Source organism: Phaethon lepturus, unplaced genomic scaffold, assembly GCF_000687285.1.
Source record: "Phaethon lepturus isolate BGI_N335 unplaced genomic scaffold, ASM68728v1 scaffold9373, whole genome shotgun sequence".
Taxonomy (NCBI): domain Eukaryota; kingdom Metazoa; phylum Chordata; class Aves; order Phaethontiformes; family Phaethontidae; genus Phaethon; species Phaethon lepturus.
In genome coordinates, this window is record NW_010531234.1 from 112,056 (window position 1) to 129,111 (window position 17,056).

A 17,056-nucleotide genomic window follows, 5' to 3' on the forward strand; every position below is an offset into this window, starting at 1 on the left:
TAAGAGCACCATAAGATTTCTACCAGGTAAAACAGTACAAACCATTAGCATTGTAAGTAAAGAACAATTAAAAGGTTATTATATCATTCCATATTTAGAATGCAACTGAATTTTAGTGTGTTGTTGCATCCTCCTATACTACAACCAGTGGCATTTTAATGACTTTTTGTTAAGTTCTGGAAACAAACAATGCAAAGAAAAACTTTTTCATGTACAACAGAGGTCTATAAAGATTTAAACTGATTATGTGTAAACGGAAATGTCAATAAAGTTAATACAAACAGATTTATATGGGAGAAAGCAGGAGTGTCTGGCTTATCTCATTAATTATCCACTCAGTTCTTGCACTGATTCTTTGAAAGTAGCATTACTGAATATCCCTGACTACCAATGATTTTTGAATGCTATTTTCTCCCTATTAGGATTCTGCATTTAAGATTATTCTCAACCCTTCATCTTTTGATTCCCACCCACCCTCCACATCATATTTAAAAGTTGCAGTTTTCTCACATAAAGCATTGTAACGCTTTTTGCTGCTTGCTAAGTGATCTGCAGTCAACATTACTTCTATTTTCAAAGCAGAGACCACTTTCCAGTCAGATCACAGATTAAAACAATAATTGAAAATAGTATTCTCCCCTTATTCTATTGTGACATGATAAAGACTATTCACCATTTAATATACGTTCAATCTCTTCTAGTCTTTTCAAAGCAGCAACTCTCTTTTTCTCAATGTCTTTGATTTCTTTTGCAGATTTTTTGGGAGTCTCTTTGTCCATATTGTTTTTCTCTGTTCGTTTCTTATTTTTTGAGTGCCCTTTATTGTTACCAACTGTTGTTTGGGTGGTTTTCTGCTCATTTTTTACTTCTTTCAAATTTTGAAATGAATTTTTTTTTTCTTCTGTAGCTGCAGTTGCAGTCCTATCTGCTGGAAGTGGCGACTGTTCCGTAGCACCGAGTGATGCAATTTTACTTCTAACTATGTTTAGATGACGCTGAATGTACTCTTCATGAGGTGCCAGTGCTAGTGTTTCAACCAAACATTTTTCTGCTTTTATTAAGTCTCGTTCTTCGAAGTAAACCACACAAAGATTATGTTTTCCTTGTACATTGTTGGGATCCAGTTCCAAAATTTTTTCAAAACACATTTTTGCTCCAATGATATCCTTCTTTTGGTTCATAAGGATATCTCCTTTCAAAATCAGACCTTTGGTATGATCAGGGTAGTATCTCAGTAGGTCTTCCAGGATGGGCAAAGCCATCAATTCTTTTGCTGTCTGAGAATAAAGCAGTGCCAAATTAAACAAAGCACTTCGGAAGTTTGGCTGTAACCTTATGGCTTTCTTCATCCATGCCTCTGCTTCCATATCTTTTTTGTCATCCATTGCCAGCATACCCAAATTGAAGTATCCATTTGCATCCTGTGGTTCTTCTTTCACATAATGTAACAGTCTTTGTTTAGCTTCAGGTCTAAGCCGAGAATCACCTAAATGACAGAATACGCATTTAATTCTATTTTGTACCTGAATGATTTTTAGACCAGGCCTGTAAAATGCTCATTTTTCTACAAATTAAAATGTAACACCTTTAACACAACTGTAAAAGTGAAAGGGTTTAAAATGCTACTTTTTACCATTGCTGTGTAACAGCAGAAGTAAATGATACCTACCTTCTTTACAGAATGAAACTACTTACAGTTGACTTGCAGCCAAAGTCAGCATCATTATTCTATTATCTGCTGAATTATATTTAGGTTTGGTATAACAGATAAAAAAGCTGTCTCTACAAGTTTATGAGAAGTAATTTTCATGTGTGGTTGAACAAATGGAATGCAGAGATGTCAGTTCTGACAAACCAGCTCTTACAGAGGCAAACTCAGAGTGGAAGATTTCATTTCGTTAAAGATAGATTGAAAGAGTTTAAAGAAAATCACATAGGTTAAAAGAAATCACATAGGGTGACTTCAGCTGTAGCCAGGATAAAATATCTTCTAACACCAAAACAATAACATCTGTAACTCCCATATTTTAATTTGCATCAAAGTTTGAAAAAGATATAGTAAAATAATCTTATCTGATAATACCAGGATTAGCCAGACTAGCTTGTAGTCTGTGCTATTTTTCTGAATACTTCAGTGAATGTATTTTAGTAAGGAATTCCAGGCACATACTTATTGAAGGATGGGGGACCACGAAGCTGATTTAAAGCACCTTCCATTATGAGTAACTGAATACTAGATAGCTAATGCTTGTGCTTGCTTGAAACCCCTTGTGCTTCTACAGACAAGAACCAAGGCATTTCTTGTACTACCCAACTCACATTGTGAGAAGAGATGGAGAATAATCTATTTGCATAAGCTCCATATTATCTCTTTCTTGGGGTAGTTTACCATCCCAACAGAAGGGAAACAAACCTTACTAGTCACTTGCCAAATACTCTTTGCAACAGCCTGAATTCACAAAGCCTTAAGCTTACCTAAAAGCTACACATGAAAAAAATCAACTAATGAAAATCTGACTTAATTCATCCTAATTAGCAGTATTAGAGGAACCTATGAAAACATTCACATTTTCTAGGGCTAGATTTAAAGCCCACAGAAGTCAGCTATATTTTTTAGTCACTAAAAAATGAAATCAATCAATATCAATGCAAAACATAGATATTACACATATTTTACTAAATATTAATTTTAAAAGATTATATAGGCACAATTTTGAAGATATTTGTGTAACACTATTCTATATATGTATAAGATGTTATATTGTAAAATAGCATTTGTATTAAAGATGCTGATCAGCTACGGTGTATTTACACTTTGCACAAATTCCATACACTACCAATAAACTACAAAGTTGACTACTGCAATAAACAGTTTCTTCTTTGATGGTGTTATGAACTTCTGCTTTCCAAAAATAAAATAGTTCATTAAAACAATTAAGTAGTATGGATCCTATAAATGCAAATACAAATTATTTATATAAGGGACAACTAACATACCAGATTCCTGCATTAGCAGTGCTGAGTTGAATAACGCCAGTTTATGCGCTGGGTTGAGTTCTAGCGCTCGGTTGAAATTCTTCAGGGCTTCTGTTGGATCTTTCAGTTCAATGTAAACAATTGCCAAGTTGTACCACAGGTCTGCATTGGTTCTGTCTAGTTCTAGAGCTCTAAGATAAGCTTCTTTAGCTTTCAGAGGTTTGTTCATTTTTAAGAGTAATTCTCCCCTGTTGAAGAATAAGATTTAACCTTCAACTTTTATTCATACTAGTATGAAAATAATTGACAGGTATTTTTAAAATTTGCCTTTCTATAGACAGTAGATGTGAGATAACAACTTTTTTTTTTCCTTGCTTGTTTTAAACACAAAAAAATACAGGACCTTCTTTACATACCATTCCCAAAGCTTTCAGCTCTCAAAAGTCTGTATACAACGAATGCATATGCAGGACAAAAAAGAAGTGATCAAGGGTTACTGACATTGGCTCTGTAATTACACTGCAATAGCTATAGTTTAGGCATCTTTGCACTTCCCTGTGCAATCACAACTAACAAAATAGTGAACAGATACCTCAATATCCACAGCCACATTACTCTTATCTATTTAGCTGACATTTATGTGCTTTTTAGTTAAGTCTTGCATTTTCTAGACCACCTTTAACAAAGAAGGATCAAGAAAGCTCCATGATTCAGACTAACCAAAAGCTTTTTAGGTCAAAACTAAACTAGATTAGAAATTTGTGTTTGAGATTCATAAAGAAAACTAACAGAAGCGTCCTGCCATACAAGGTTTGAATAAACAGCCTATGTGGAAACACACCACATGAAGCAGGAATTTAAAAAAACAGTGCTTGTAATGAATAGTTGATTATTGTCCCAAATCTTTATATTCTCATTTGGAAATGAATCAAGTCCAGCAGCTAAATCAATTGCATGAACTAAATACTGTTCATACCACTGCAAATACATAAATGTTTATTCTAGAATATTTATCTCCAAAATGAGAGAAGATACCTGCTTATGTAAGCCTGCTTGAAATCTGGTCTCATACTAATTGCTTGTCGATATAATTGATCCGCTTCTTCAAGGCGAGATTCATTTGCTCGAATTAAGTTTGCAAGATTGATATAAACATTCAGATGGTTAGGAGCGACTCTTGCTGCATACTTTTTACCTGGAATAATCTGTCAGAAAGAATATATGTACCAAATGCAGATGATTAAAAATATGAAAGAAAATCAGTATAGAGCTCCTCTTCACTCTGCCACATTTGTTTTAAGGTATCACTGGACATTAGCGTGCAGGTTCTTAATGATTACAAATAGCAATTGTTCTTTCCCAGAAAATCATACCAAAATATAAACAGAATATTTTTTCTTCTTTAATTCTATGAAGACATAGATGACTTTTATATCATATTTAAGATATTAGTAAATTAAGCTCTGCTACTATCTAATCGGGCTCATGCAGATGGCCATTAGAAACCAACCAGACCTTGCAAAACTTCCCCCATTCAAAGAATATTTTCCAAAGCCTAAACTGACATTCTATCAGACATTTACATTCCTTTTTTTAACCCTCAAGCCTAAGAGAAGTGTAAATAAGATTTACCAGCCACTGATATAGCAGATGAAAAGTAATCATGAAAGGTGAAAATGCTATGACATTGCAACTGTTGTACTGTTTATACTTTATCTGTCTAGAATCTTCATACTGTTTCATAATACAAACTTTTTAATGCCATACTTCTACTCAAGGGACTGTTGATTTTTGTTGTCAGTCTCATTTTACCCACAGCTTTTGTTACCTTCATACATTCCTCTTTTTCTCCTATAGAGCTAGAATAAGTAATACATGCTAGGTATAAAAATAACTTAACAAATGGTAAAGGTAACAAAGCACATGTTTTTAAAAGCATGTTCAAAGATTTTTTTTTTTTTTTTGTTGCTGCTGTGGCTACATTCTCCCACCTCCAATGCTGCATTTAAGCTTTCTCTTGAGGGCTCAAACACTCAGTCATCATCAGTGTATTAGCTCTAAGTAAAAATAAACCCACTGTGACTAGAAACTGTGGGTGTACATTCTTAACTGCTTCTTTCTTTTATAGCCTCAGTTTCAGAAAAAAACAAAACACACAGCAGTATAAAAAGTAACTTAAAATAGTTTTAACAAAGACATTACAAGTTAGCATTTTTTAACAGTCATGATTGTATACAACCTACTCTTTTAATAGACAGGTTTTAACAAAACCCTAACAACTTTATAGCAATACAGAGCTTCAAGAAAAATATGAAAAACGTATCATGAATTAGGTCTGAAAGAGTTCCCTCCTGTGGTGGTAGATAAAATAAAGTTACTAATTACCTGTGGCATCAATGATTTAGCAATCATATATGATTCTTCAGCTTCTTTAGTTTTGTTTAAGTTTTTGTAAGTTCTTCCTACATTCATGTGGGCACCAATATCATCTTAATGAAGAAAAGAATTAAATTTCAAATGCACTTCCATGCACTGAAAATATCATGAAAATAAAAACCTATGCCTTCAGAGTAGCATGAAGTACAGGTACTGCATAAAGACTACCAACAAAAAAGCAATTCTGTATTATTTTTCATCTTAATTATGAAGCTAATAATTTAACCATGCCATGAACCAAAAATGGATTGTAAAGTTACTTGGGAAACAGTAAAAAATTTGAGGTCATACTTCCATGTATCTATCTTTAATCTCTTGCTATAGTAGAGGCACATAAATTGAAGGTTATTTAGGCTTCTAAGAAGAAAAAGGAAAGGTTGTCCAGTACTACCTAGAACTTGTTTTGCAACAATATGTAAAATAGAGTAAATGTGCACTTTGGTACTATCTAGATTTTAAAAAATTTTTATACACATCCTTAATTTTTAAATAAGAAAATTAAATAATAATTATGTTTCATAAGAAATTACAGTTTAAGTTCATTCAGAAAGAATGTGATCCAAGCAATTGTTTTAAATAGAAAGTCTTTGCATCTTTTTACAGATGGAAACCTTTCTGGAGGACTTTTTTGGAGTTTATTTCAAAAAACTATGGATTAATTAACTTAGTGTATGACACTCTTTGATGTTCAGTTGGCGGAAAACAGATAATTGAGAAGATTTTGTTAAGTAAGCTAAGCATACTGAAATACTAGGAGTACGGAGATGCCATTCAATGGCAACTAGTCAAAGCTTTTACCTGGTTGCACTTGCGTGGCTTGTATGAAGAATTGCAAAGCTCTTTCAAAATTCTTTTCATTTTCTAATGCATGCCCCACGTTGTTCCATAGTTTTGCATTGTTCTTATTTACCTAAAAACAGGAAAAAAAGATACCAATGCATAAGGTATTAAGCTGAAATTACATAACAACTGAGTTTCTTTTAACTACGTCTTAAAGATGTTAAAATGCACAGCAAGTGACAGATTTCATCAAGCTGCTATATGTAGAGAATAACAAAACACTGCATACAGAATGATTGCATCTAACTTGTTGCTCAACATCCATTTATTTTATTTACCCCTAGAAATTCCAAACTTTAAAAAAGTCATTATTATTGTAGAAACTATCCCACCATACCATATGCACACTGAAGAAATTATTCTATGCATCAAGCTTTTTGTAAATTTTTGTACTGAAACATACCATGCTTTCATCCAGATATGAGATCATATTCAACAGCTTTAGCACAAGAAAAAAATTATCACTTATTTCTTGCACATGAATTCCCCTGTGTGCATCACATTGCTTTTAAAGCATTCCCAAAAGCAACTAATTAGATGTTAATACTGTCAATGTAGAAATAAAAACAAGCATAATTTCTCTACATTTTCATCATGCGCTACCACAGCTTTTTAAGAAGAACAGCAACACAAACTTTCCATTATCCTTTTCAAATAGAATACAGTACCTTTAAAGCTGACATAAACAATGTGTACTCTGACTCCCAATCCCAGTTTCTGTGCAGTGTTTTTAAGGCATGAGTGAATAGTACCGCAGCCAAACAAACCCAAGAAATTTTTCTTAGCACACTGTTAAATAAAGCAAACAAAGATTTGTTACAAGAACACAATTCTAATTTATACTAGAATAAGTATCTTACATGCAAGGAGGTAAATAAACCGAGGACCATATTTGTGATTCATATAGTGTAATTTACTTGCCTCACCACCAAATGGCACACTCCAAAATTTGAAAGGAAATAATGTCCAATTTCAAGTTGTTATTTATCTGATTTTTTTATCACTATGTAATTTACTTAATAAGAAAAAATACAATCCACATAATATAATGTAAACAAAAGATATAAAAGTTATACTTCTGTTAGAGCTTATCTGTAATTTAAGGCAATGAACATGATCTTGATGACAAACAGTGAAGTTTGTCAAAACACTGTACAAAATGTTAAAAAATGAAAAAAGCAACTAAAATATCATCCCATTCTGTTGTTTAATTTCAGACAATTCCACCCAAATTCTTTACTGCACACATTACTAATCCTTCCCACACTGCAGAACACATCTTAAGAGAGGTCTGCTGTGGAGACTACCCAATCTTCCATAAGATAATGCTACTGTAATAGCTAAAGAGGAGAAAGGTTTCATCTCTGTAGTAATTTTATTTTTGAAGCTGCGAACTGGGGCAGAAGTTACTTTTTGCAACAGGCTTGTCAGGAACAATCACCTTCTAGATTTGGCGCTGTTTATTTTTCTGGAGTTTAAACATGACTGACTTTAACCACAACAGATATAAAGCATGTGCTTTAACAAGCTAGTAATCTGGTCTCTGAATTCTAATTTAATTATATAAAAAAAAAAATGTTAAACACCCAGTAGCCTTTTTACAATTATAATTTTGTTTTTAAAAATCTCATTCTTGAGCAGACATATGGCTGTTTACCATTGCCAGCTATTTCATATGCAACAGGTGTTCACACTGCCATGTACCTTGCAGGAGTTTGCTGAAAATTGAAAGGTTCCTTCCCTCCACCGCCTCCATTTTTAAGATATACAAAATACTGTGCAGACTTAGACTACCGTGCTCGGTTTTAAAAACTATTAAAAAAGAGGAGCAGAATTAAGAAAATTCTGAAACATCAGCAAAGCAGCCAGTGAAAACTGGCATATACAGTAGTCTATATCCCCAACAGCCTGATGAGAAACTTTTTTATTTCCACGTATTTCTAAAGTAAGGAACCTTCTCCTTCTAACAAGACTTTTTAGAGTGCTGATTCCCAATATTTTTGTAGTAGACACTTCTGCCTAATTTTTCTTCCCAGCCATCCTCTCCCAATTCCTTGCTTTCTTTCACATCACTTCTATTTTTACTGCCTCATAGTGGAATTTGTGATAATAATTTCTCCTCACTCCCACAAGGTATCACTAATTTCTCATTATCCAGTGCTGTCAGCTTTGACAGCAGCAGTCTGCGTAAGTTACACTGCAAGGCCTCACCTCTAATGATAGCAGACAACATAGACTGGGAATTGTTGCCTTTCCGTTTGTCTGAACTAGCATTAGGATGCCATTGGGGTAACAAGGGTAAACCATCCAGGTCAGACTGAGGTATGTGCAGATCAATGTAGAAGATAGCAGAAAAAACAAAGGTACATGCAAAACGTGCTTTTAGAGCAGAATTTCCTACGGAGAAATTGTTATCCAAAAAATTCTTTAGTTTAACAAATACTGAATGTCTCCGATGTCCATTCCTAGCATGGCATGTCAGAAAATTCAATCAATAAAAGATATTTTAATACGCTGTAGAGTGATATACATGAATACATTACACTTTGAATACAGTACAAATCAAATCTGGCCAAGAAATTTTTTTTGCCTAATCCTTAAAAATGTCTAAGATTTAAACAGAAAATATTTGTTTTTCTTTATAGAAAAAAGATGTGTGATACTACTAAGCTCATAGGCAAAGTCCATTTTGTAGCAACGTGTAATGTAAGTTACACCACATTCTAAAAATGTTTGGTGCAGTCTGCGGCTTTTTAAAATACATATATTATGTATGTATGATTATTTATATGTATATATAAAAATAAAATACATATATGTGCATATACATGTATCCATGAGTATATATATGTACATACAGTTTAAATAAGTGTTATAATACCCTCAGAATAATCCACTGATCTCCTAAGAACTTCCTTCTTGTAATTTGTTCACATGACTGCCAAATGGTCATTAGTCTGTTCATTAAGAACATGAAACAGAGTAAGAGCTATAATGTAACAAATTCATACTGGTAAAGGCTCTACTGGGAAAGCTTGCAGTTATAAATATGGTTATCTTTTATGAAATTGAGAGAGATGAGTTAAACCAGTCATAGGTAACAGTACCTTACCTTTTATCTGATAATTTTTTCCATCCATGTGCTACTAAAATGCAGAATCCCATGCTAGGAACATATAACACTCGTTCTGCTACTACGAATCCAACAGGAAAAAAGAGGTTTGATGCAGGAATGAATGGTAGCACTATTAAGCAGAGTGCCTAGAAAAGAAATGCAGATGAATTGGTAATCAAGGTAAGGCAGTGACAAACTGTACCAAAGAAACAAATAACAAAGCAATCAAAAAAAAAAAAATCCCAGAAAAACAGACATACATAGTAGAACTTTGGGATTTTTTTTTTTTTTAAACATTAAGATCTGTTTTACATTGAGACCACTCTGAACATGGCAAGTTTTAACCTGCAAATGACACTATTCCTTACTTAACAGCCTACAAGTATATTTGCTTTTCTATACTACAGAAAAGAGCTGCTGTATGACAAAACACTAGGATCAAAGGATCAGATTCAAAACAATGTTTTAATAAGACTTCTACATACAAAAACATGACAGTCTGAGAACCTTGGACATTATCTTTTATAACAATTAGAAATTTATACCAGCTTATATAATGCATAAAGCAGTTATTTTTTACAATACAGTAAAGCCCATTTTTAGTTTCTGTAAAAATGTGAGGAAACAACACAAAAATCAGAATCAACAACTGAATAAACATCAATGTTTAGATAATGCACTAAGGGCACCCTGAAATATCTAAAATGACAATGAACTTAAGAACTGCATAATTGCAGCTCTTCGGGTGGTACAGACATCTTAGCAATAGTTGTGTTTGTTACAAGACAGAGAAATCCATCCACTACAAAGGAAGTGGACATGGACCATTTGCTTTGAGTCCTGGGTGATTGTTAAAAAGCAGCTTTACAATCTCTGGTACCAGAAAAGACTTAAATAATTATTTCAAAGTACCTGTCCTCCAAGTTACAAAACCCAAAACCCCTACAGAAATGGAGTGTTCCTTTGAAGAAAGAAAGAGGAGTTTTCTAGAATTTTTCATACAGCTGGCTGTCACCTTCTGTCTAGATTTAAGCGTAACTTTAGTTGCCTTTTCCATGCCAAAATAGTAAACACATCCAGTTCGGAAGTCAGTCTAGGATTTCATATATAAAAATGCAACACTGATTTAAAAACTTAAGTAAGGTTTTAGCTTGTATTTCAAGGGGCCAAGAATATGCACATGGATCATTAACACGGCTCAGCGGATCCACAGCAATTCATTAAGCTACACGAAAATAAATACCTAATTGAAACTTGAAGAAATCACAATATAGAGAATATGTTGATTACTTGGAGACAAAATTTGATGTAACGCCATTTCACATTCCTCTCCCCTATTCCTTTACAATTTTATAGTACGCGCTCCTTCTAGAGCGCCTACAAATCTGTAAAAGTAAAAGCCTCAACGCAGAACTCTATTATGGGTTTTTGTAATGCATTTTGAAATGCAGGATTCATCATGCCAGCCCCAAGCCAGTCCTCTGTATCAGTTTTTAATTTAGTTATAGCAAATGCCTTCACACTTTTGGGGGTGGATTATGGGAAGTAAGAGTATCATACTGTATTTCATTCTGTTTTGAATAAACAAATGCATCTGTGAGTAGAAAAACACTGCACCAAAACACAAAAGTGTGCTTTAGCAAGCAATGTGATATTTTGCAATGTTTTTACTGCAATGTGAATAAACTGTATTTAGCTTTATAACGTACATAAGGCTTGTACATAGGCTTAAATGAATTAACTTATTTTATTAAATTGTGTGATAAATTGATTTGAAGAAGTCACCTCAAGATTTAAAAAAAAATATTGTTTTATATTATTATTGCTAAGAAATGCAGGGGTTTTGTTCTGTTTTTTTAATATAGTAAGGACATTGGTCCTACAGCTCCATGAGATCAACGTACATATAGCGAAAGCCAATTCTTTCCAATGGGTTTGAGTGGAAAGGATTCAGCAGCTGATATATAGCAAGTGCTTGGTCTCCACTGAGTGCTTATTATCTAGGCATCTAATAAACAGGTTTTTGCATGTTCTGCTCTGTGCAATTCCTCTGATGACAAACATTACACAATGTTTTGCAGAACTGCTCTTTAGATCCTTTTGCCTCTCCTTAATACACTGTCTTTCAAACACAATTTTTTGGGCAATAGACTCAAAGCCCTAGGGCAGATAAAAATGCATTCTCTTCTCTTCATTCATTCTTTCTTTCTATCACAGTCTTTCAGCAGATGCAGAGGTTGCATTCAAAAATATCCTGGGTCAAGGCAACTGAAAAATAAAACCACACAAAAAGAGAGAGAAACCATTAAAGTACTCAGGAAGAAAAAAGCATATAACAAAACTCTAAAGTATGACCAAAAGCTATGAAGAGTATCTGAACTGTTAAGTAACCAGTCAAAAGTTCACAAGGAAGCATTTCAAACCCTGACTGAGGTGTAGGCATAGGGAGTAGAGAAATAAATAGTTAAATTTAGAAATACTGATGTCTTATCACAATACTTAAAAGTGTTAAAAACTTACTCCAAGAAGCCTAAGAATACCTGTCTGTTCCTGACATTTGCACAGCAACAAGCCACAAAATTTTGTGGCTGAGTAGCATGGAGTATGGTCGTACCAGAAGGGAGGTAAAGCACACTTGTTTGGGACGCTTAGCAAATATCAGAAGATACTAAAAAGTTTTTATTACATTTTGCCTGCCAACAAAGGAATGTCTATACCCAAGAAATTCCATGAACAAACAAGGGCTATGATCACAGCTTGATTCTGAAACCTACTGAAAAGCCACCAAAGTAATTCTAGATCAGTACTATTCTTAGTACTCAGTATTTTCAATATGTATAGTGTAACCTATTTATAAAGGTCACTCAGTCTGACAGTCAAGTTATCTGACTGCTCACAGGGATAAAGTAAACAGAAAATATAAGAGAATTTAACTGCTCATATATTGTTTCCAGGGCATGTCCTTTACTAATGTAAGAATAATTGATTACTTCAAGCAGTATAATGACATTAACCTGCCAAAGCATGTGTTGTGATTTATAATATACAATTCCATTTTTTGTTAGTTTAATATTGTCAGTTAGTTAAAAAAAAAACCAAAAGGGCAAATTGTCTGCTTTGTCCTCTCCTAGCTCTGTTATTTTGAGAAGACAATTTTTGAACCTGTGGCAAAAATTAAAGTAAGACAAAATGAAACACAATGTACCCACTTACCAGAGTTATTTTTCCTGGAGATGTCTGGTATCAAACAAATGAAAACTGACTGAAAACGAGTCCTTCAACTTTTGCATCTCCCAGTAATGAGTTCATCCTGTGAGGCTGTAGCTGGGGAGAACTGTGGAATGTCCACTGGCACTTGAGGAAGTGAGAGAACGAATCTTGTCTTGTCCTTCAAGTAGTAAAGCACCAAATCCATATCCACATCAGCAAATCCAGAAAGACATGTTCAGACATACTTGTGACCTCCCTTCTCTTCTGCATTTTGGAACCCTCTCTTTTGTCTTTTTTTTTTTTTTCCTCTCCAAAGTCCAAATAAGCATCTTGAATTCTGCAGCACAGCTGAAGTTGCACCTTTTCTGATCTCATGAACAAAAGTAACTTGAGACTTTTCCCTTAGATCAGGCTTCAGCAAGACACCTCAGGGTCTCACTGAGCTAGTGGAGAAGCCAAAAACATGCTAGAGATTTGGAAAGAGCTTCTGCCATTACAAAGCCCTTCATTACTCCTTTAGAGTGACACTCATTAGAGTGTGAAACATCAAACAGTGCAGTCAGTCATGGTACCAACTGCGATGAAGCCACCATTATACTAATACCATGTGGCATCCATACAGATAACACATAGAATTCATACCTGCCATGGCAGTAATTTATTTTGACCAGCACAGATTCAGGCTTTTATAGGTAGAACTGAGAACCAAGTGTGGAAAAAAGTTTTTTAGAACTAGTAATTCAACATAGTTATCTGGAACATTGCCATAAAAATTCACTTTCTTCACTTTAAAGATGGTACTATGATTTCTCTAGTAAATCAGATTGAGAAGCTCAGATTGAGAAGCCATCAGAAAGTAGTTGTTCTCTCCCCCTCTCTCCCTTGGCAGACTTTCCAGTCTACATCAGGACATTAATGGTTTACTGGAAGGCAGAAATAGGCTTTGGCCTACAGTATTGTTACATGTTATAGTACATAACAATTAATTTTTAATATAAAATATTGCATTCTCATTTCCTAAGAAATTAGCTTCCAGGCACTTAGATATTACAGCTGCAAAAAAATCAGCTTTGTACTGAAGGCTATATACACAACACAGGTATATATTAAAGGAAAACAACTTTCATTAATAAGGATTATGCTGTGTTAAGCAACATTGAGGCTTGCACACTGGAATGAATAATCTCAGAAGACCCTTCCTATAAAAAACACATGGAATAACAAATATTAAAAAAAACCCTCAAACAAAAACTGACTTACAACAATGTATGTTGACAATTCCATTAACTCTTTCCTCTTCTGAGCTTTACTGGGTAGGAACTGAACAGAAATGTGGGGAAATAAAAAGCCTTAAAGTTCAAGAGTTGTTCTATGCAAAGAAGTGAATCACTGCCCACACACATTTCTACTGCTATCACTGCACTGGAGAAAAACTGTTTCAGCTTATGTAAGAAGGAAGATCAAACTACTCCTTTACATTTTTTAAATGCTGTAAACCAATAACATTTTTTTCTGGGTATGTCACCTTGCATATTTATTATATCACTAAGCTATCTAAGTTTCTTTTCTTCATATGCAGTTTCCAAATTCAGGACAAGACACTTCATCAGCAATACTACAGATCATTTTCACAGATTTTCTAGTGAAACAAATTTCCCCGCTTCAGTGACAAGACAAGAAAAAACATGAGTCGGAACTATAATGTTAGGTCTCTTTGAAGTGAATAAAAGTTTGTCAGCTGATTAGCAAAGAAATCCTTAGTCTTAAATTGTGCATAAATATTCCCACCCATCTGAAACTTTTGTTGTCTGAGTTACAGATTTAAAAAGTACATTATTTGTAAAGCAGACCATGATCTATGAATGCAGGTTTGTTGTACACCTAATTGCACCACTGATTTAATAAAAAACATGGTATTACGTAATCATTAATCTTGTGAAAATTGGCAATGAAAGCAATCAAAAAGATGACTGGGTTTGGATGAAAAAAATACTAGCTCATTTGCTGCTTTCCATTTCCTCCAAAATATTCTTTCCCGTTAATCCCTTTCAGTTTTAAGGTCATATAATACTGAAAAACAGGAACTGATCCTTACAGGTTGACAAAATTAGTTTTTCCTTAGAATGTGGAAAAGACTACAGAAGAGTGCCTTTGTTAAAAGAACAACAACAGAAGAGGAAAACTTGTATGCCTCTATGCCAAAATATGTCCTTTTCTTTTGTATCTATGAGAAAGAAAATCAAGTCATTTGCTAAATACACAGAATAACTACTGACATTTAAATAAGATAGACAGTTTGCGGGATGGAAATGCATTCCAATCCTTAAAATATATTTAAGTTCTAATGAAAATGCCCATTTGCTAGCAGAGTTATGAACACCTGAGAAAGGCCGCAATACAGTTAGCAAATACATAACAAGGGGCATATTTATTCTCTTGTCTATCTCATCTGTTCTTCTTCACCTCAGTCACACACTTAATTGCAATTTAACAGTTTTGTTGCTACAATGATTTTCCTCTTTTCTTATGTGTTCATTCTAGTCCAAAAGGAGATGCATGTAATATCTCCAGGTCACAGCAGATTAGACATGTGACCAAGCAACCAGAGCCACTTACACTCTTAAAAAAAGGACAAAAACAATGCATCATTCATACCATCAATACAGTCTTGGAGGAATCCCCAGGATATCGGAGACTGAAGACAATCAAAGATCCCAGAAAGCAAAAGAAGGTAAGAGTGGCAACATTTCTAATATCTAACAAAGACTCCACAAGAGGAATAGTTCCCATTGTCCAGTCACAACATAATTCTGAGGGGTTGAGAAGAAGCCAAGCATTTACAGGGAGGAGGTAGTTGAAAGTCAGCTGTCTTGCTGGGGATGGACTAACAGCAGCTGGGTTATCAAACCTAAAGCAAAAGAAAGGAGAACAAGGAGCTCTGAATGAAAAAAGATATGGCCTTGATCCACTTTATGCTCAGAAACCAGCACACTTTAGATTCATAGCTAGAGCTACCAATTACAGACATGTACAATATCTTAATCTTCCTGCATTTGTCAGATGAGTAACTTTGGAACCATGCACAATGATTCATCTTAGCACAGGACGGGGCCTCCTCAAAGTTTAAGAAACTGGCTTGGGATATAAATAAATACAAAGTCTGAAGAAACAGAATGATTTACACCTAAAATTGGGTTCAGTGGTCCTTGTTCATGTTTTCAATAGTTTACCTCATTTTTCAGGGAAAATATTAGATTCTTGTATTTCTACATTGCTTACACACTTTCAAGATAAATTAGGTTTTTAGTTCTATCATTCATATACACTTATCTTCAAACTCTGTATCTGAAGTCAACCATGCTTTCTGCACAGTACACCTCCAAAAGTAAAAAGTTACTTTGTATGTAGAAGAGAAAAAACTTAAGAGGTTTGGAGTATTCACACAAGGTTCAAACACATAGCCAATAAAAAATACTTTAGTAATAAAACAATTAATTTCTTAATTACTAAGATGAGCTAACAGCCGTAAGTTTTTAAAAATTAACAACTGCTCAAATTCCTCAATATTTTGGGCATTCTTGCCAACAGGTATTGACACACACCATTTATCAATTTCACAAAAAATGTAATATTGTACAGTCATCGCTTACTAATATTAAAATAAGTTAATGAACACTTAAGCTGATGTATTTTTGGCCATTTCATTCATTAAGCCACGTTATTAATCATTGTCTGTAAATAAGAAACACTTTACTATTACCTTGTAAACACTGGAAGTTGAGACTGGATAACCTGGACTCTGACAACTACAAGCAGCAGTGTACTGAACATTAGGACTATGAGCTTCAACAGTGTTTGGAGCATAGAGAAAGGAATACTGCCCTTCCCACGAAGAATCTGTACAGCCATGTCCAACAACACTGGCAAGGTGTACTGCAAAGGAAAAAAGTGTTTATAATCACAGTGTACTCATTAATCACTTAGAGAAATATGAGCTACCTCATCTTTTTTTATCAATTTTCTCTAAATGTCTCCTTCCAACAGTTACTTAACTCAGCTTCTTAGAGCTTTCATGACAAGCCCCAAAAAGAAGTCCACAAATCTAATAAAAATAACTCCATTCAAGTATTCTTACTAACACTATCATAGCTGAACTTGTATGCCTGTAGTTCTGTGGTTTGCACTGACAGATAAAAAATTTGTATCATCTTCAGAGACTTCAATAAATCAAGTATGACCATGAAATAAATTTTGAAGAAGAGAAATCACTGTCATTAGGATTAATAGCCCCTCTGAAAACTTCTCCTATCAACAAAATTCCTTAGGAACAGTAGAAATACTATTCACTTCCTGATTAGCCTTGGATTTCTATTTTATGCCTCTACTGCAGTAACCCATCTCTCCCTGCCTCATGAAGATTATGATCTTGCACAGTTCCCCATTACATATCCTAATTTCTTTCCTGTGTACCTCTTTCCC

The 17,056-nt window shown here is 34.2% G+C and overlaps 1 protein-coding gene across 1 annotated transcript in view; it reads right to left on the reverse strand.

Moving 5' to 3' along the window:
• Positions 1–483: 483 nt before the first annotated feature.
• TMTC3 (transmembrane and tetratricopeptide repeat containing 3) overlaps positions 484–17,056 on the reverse strand; it is a 24,844-nt gene continuing 8,271 nt past the window's right edge. The window contains exons 5-13 of the mRNA XM_010284476.1: positions 16,338–16,510; positions 15,233–15,485; positions 9,365–9,513; positions 6,921–7,041; positions 6,211–6,322; positions 5,362–5,465; positions 4,012–4,181; positions 2,998–3,224; positions 484–1,486 (exon numbers count right to left, since the gene is read on the reverse strand). Coding sequence (XP_010282778.1) covers positions 666–1,486; positions 2,998–3,224; positions 4,012–4,181; positions 5,362–5,465; positions 6,211–6,322; positions 6,921–7,041; positions 9,365–9,513; positions 15,233–15,485; positions 16,338–16,510 — 2,130 coding nt within the window. The 3' untranslated portion in view covers positions 484–665. The remainder of the gene's footprint in view (positions 1,487–2,997; positions 3,225–4,011; positions 4,182–5,361; positions 5,466–6,210; positions 6,323–6,920; positions 7,042–9,364; positions 9,514–15,232; positions 15,486–16,337; positions 16,511–17,056) is intronic.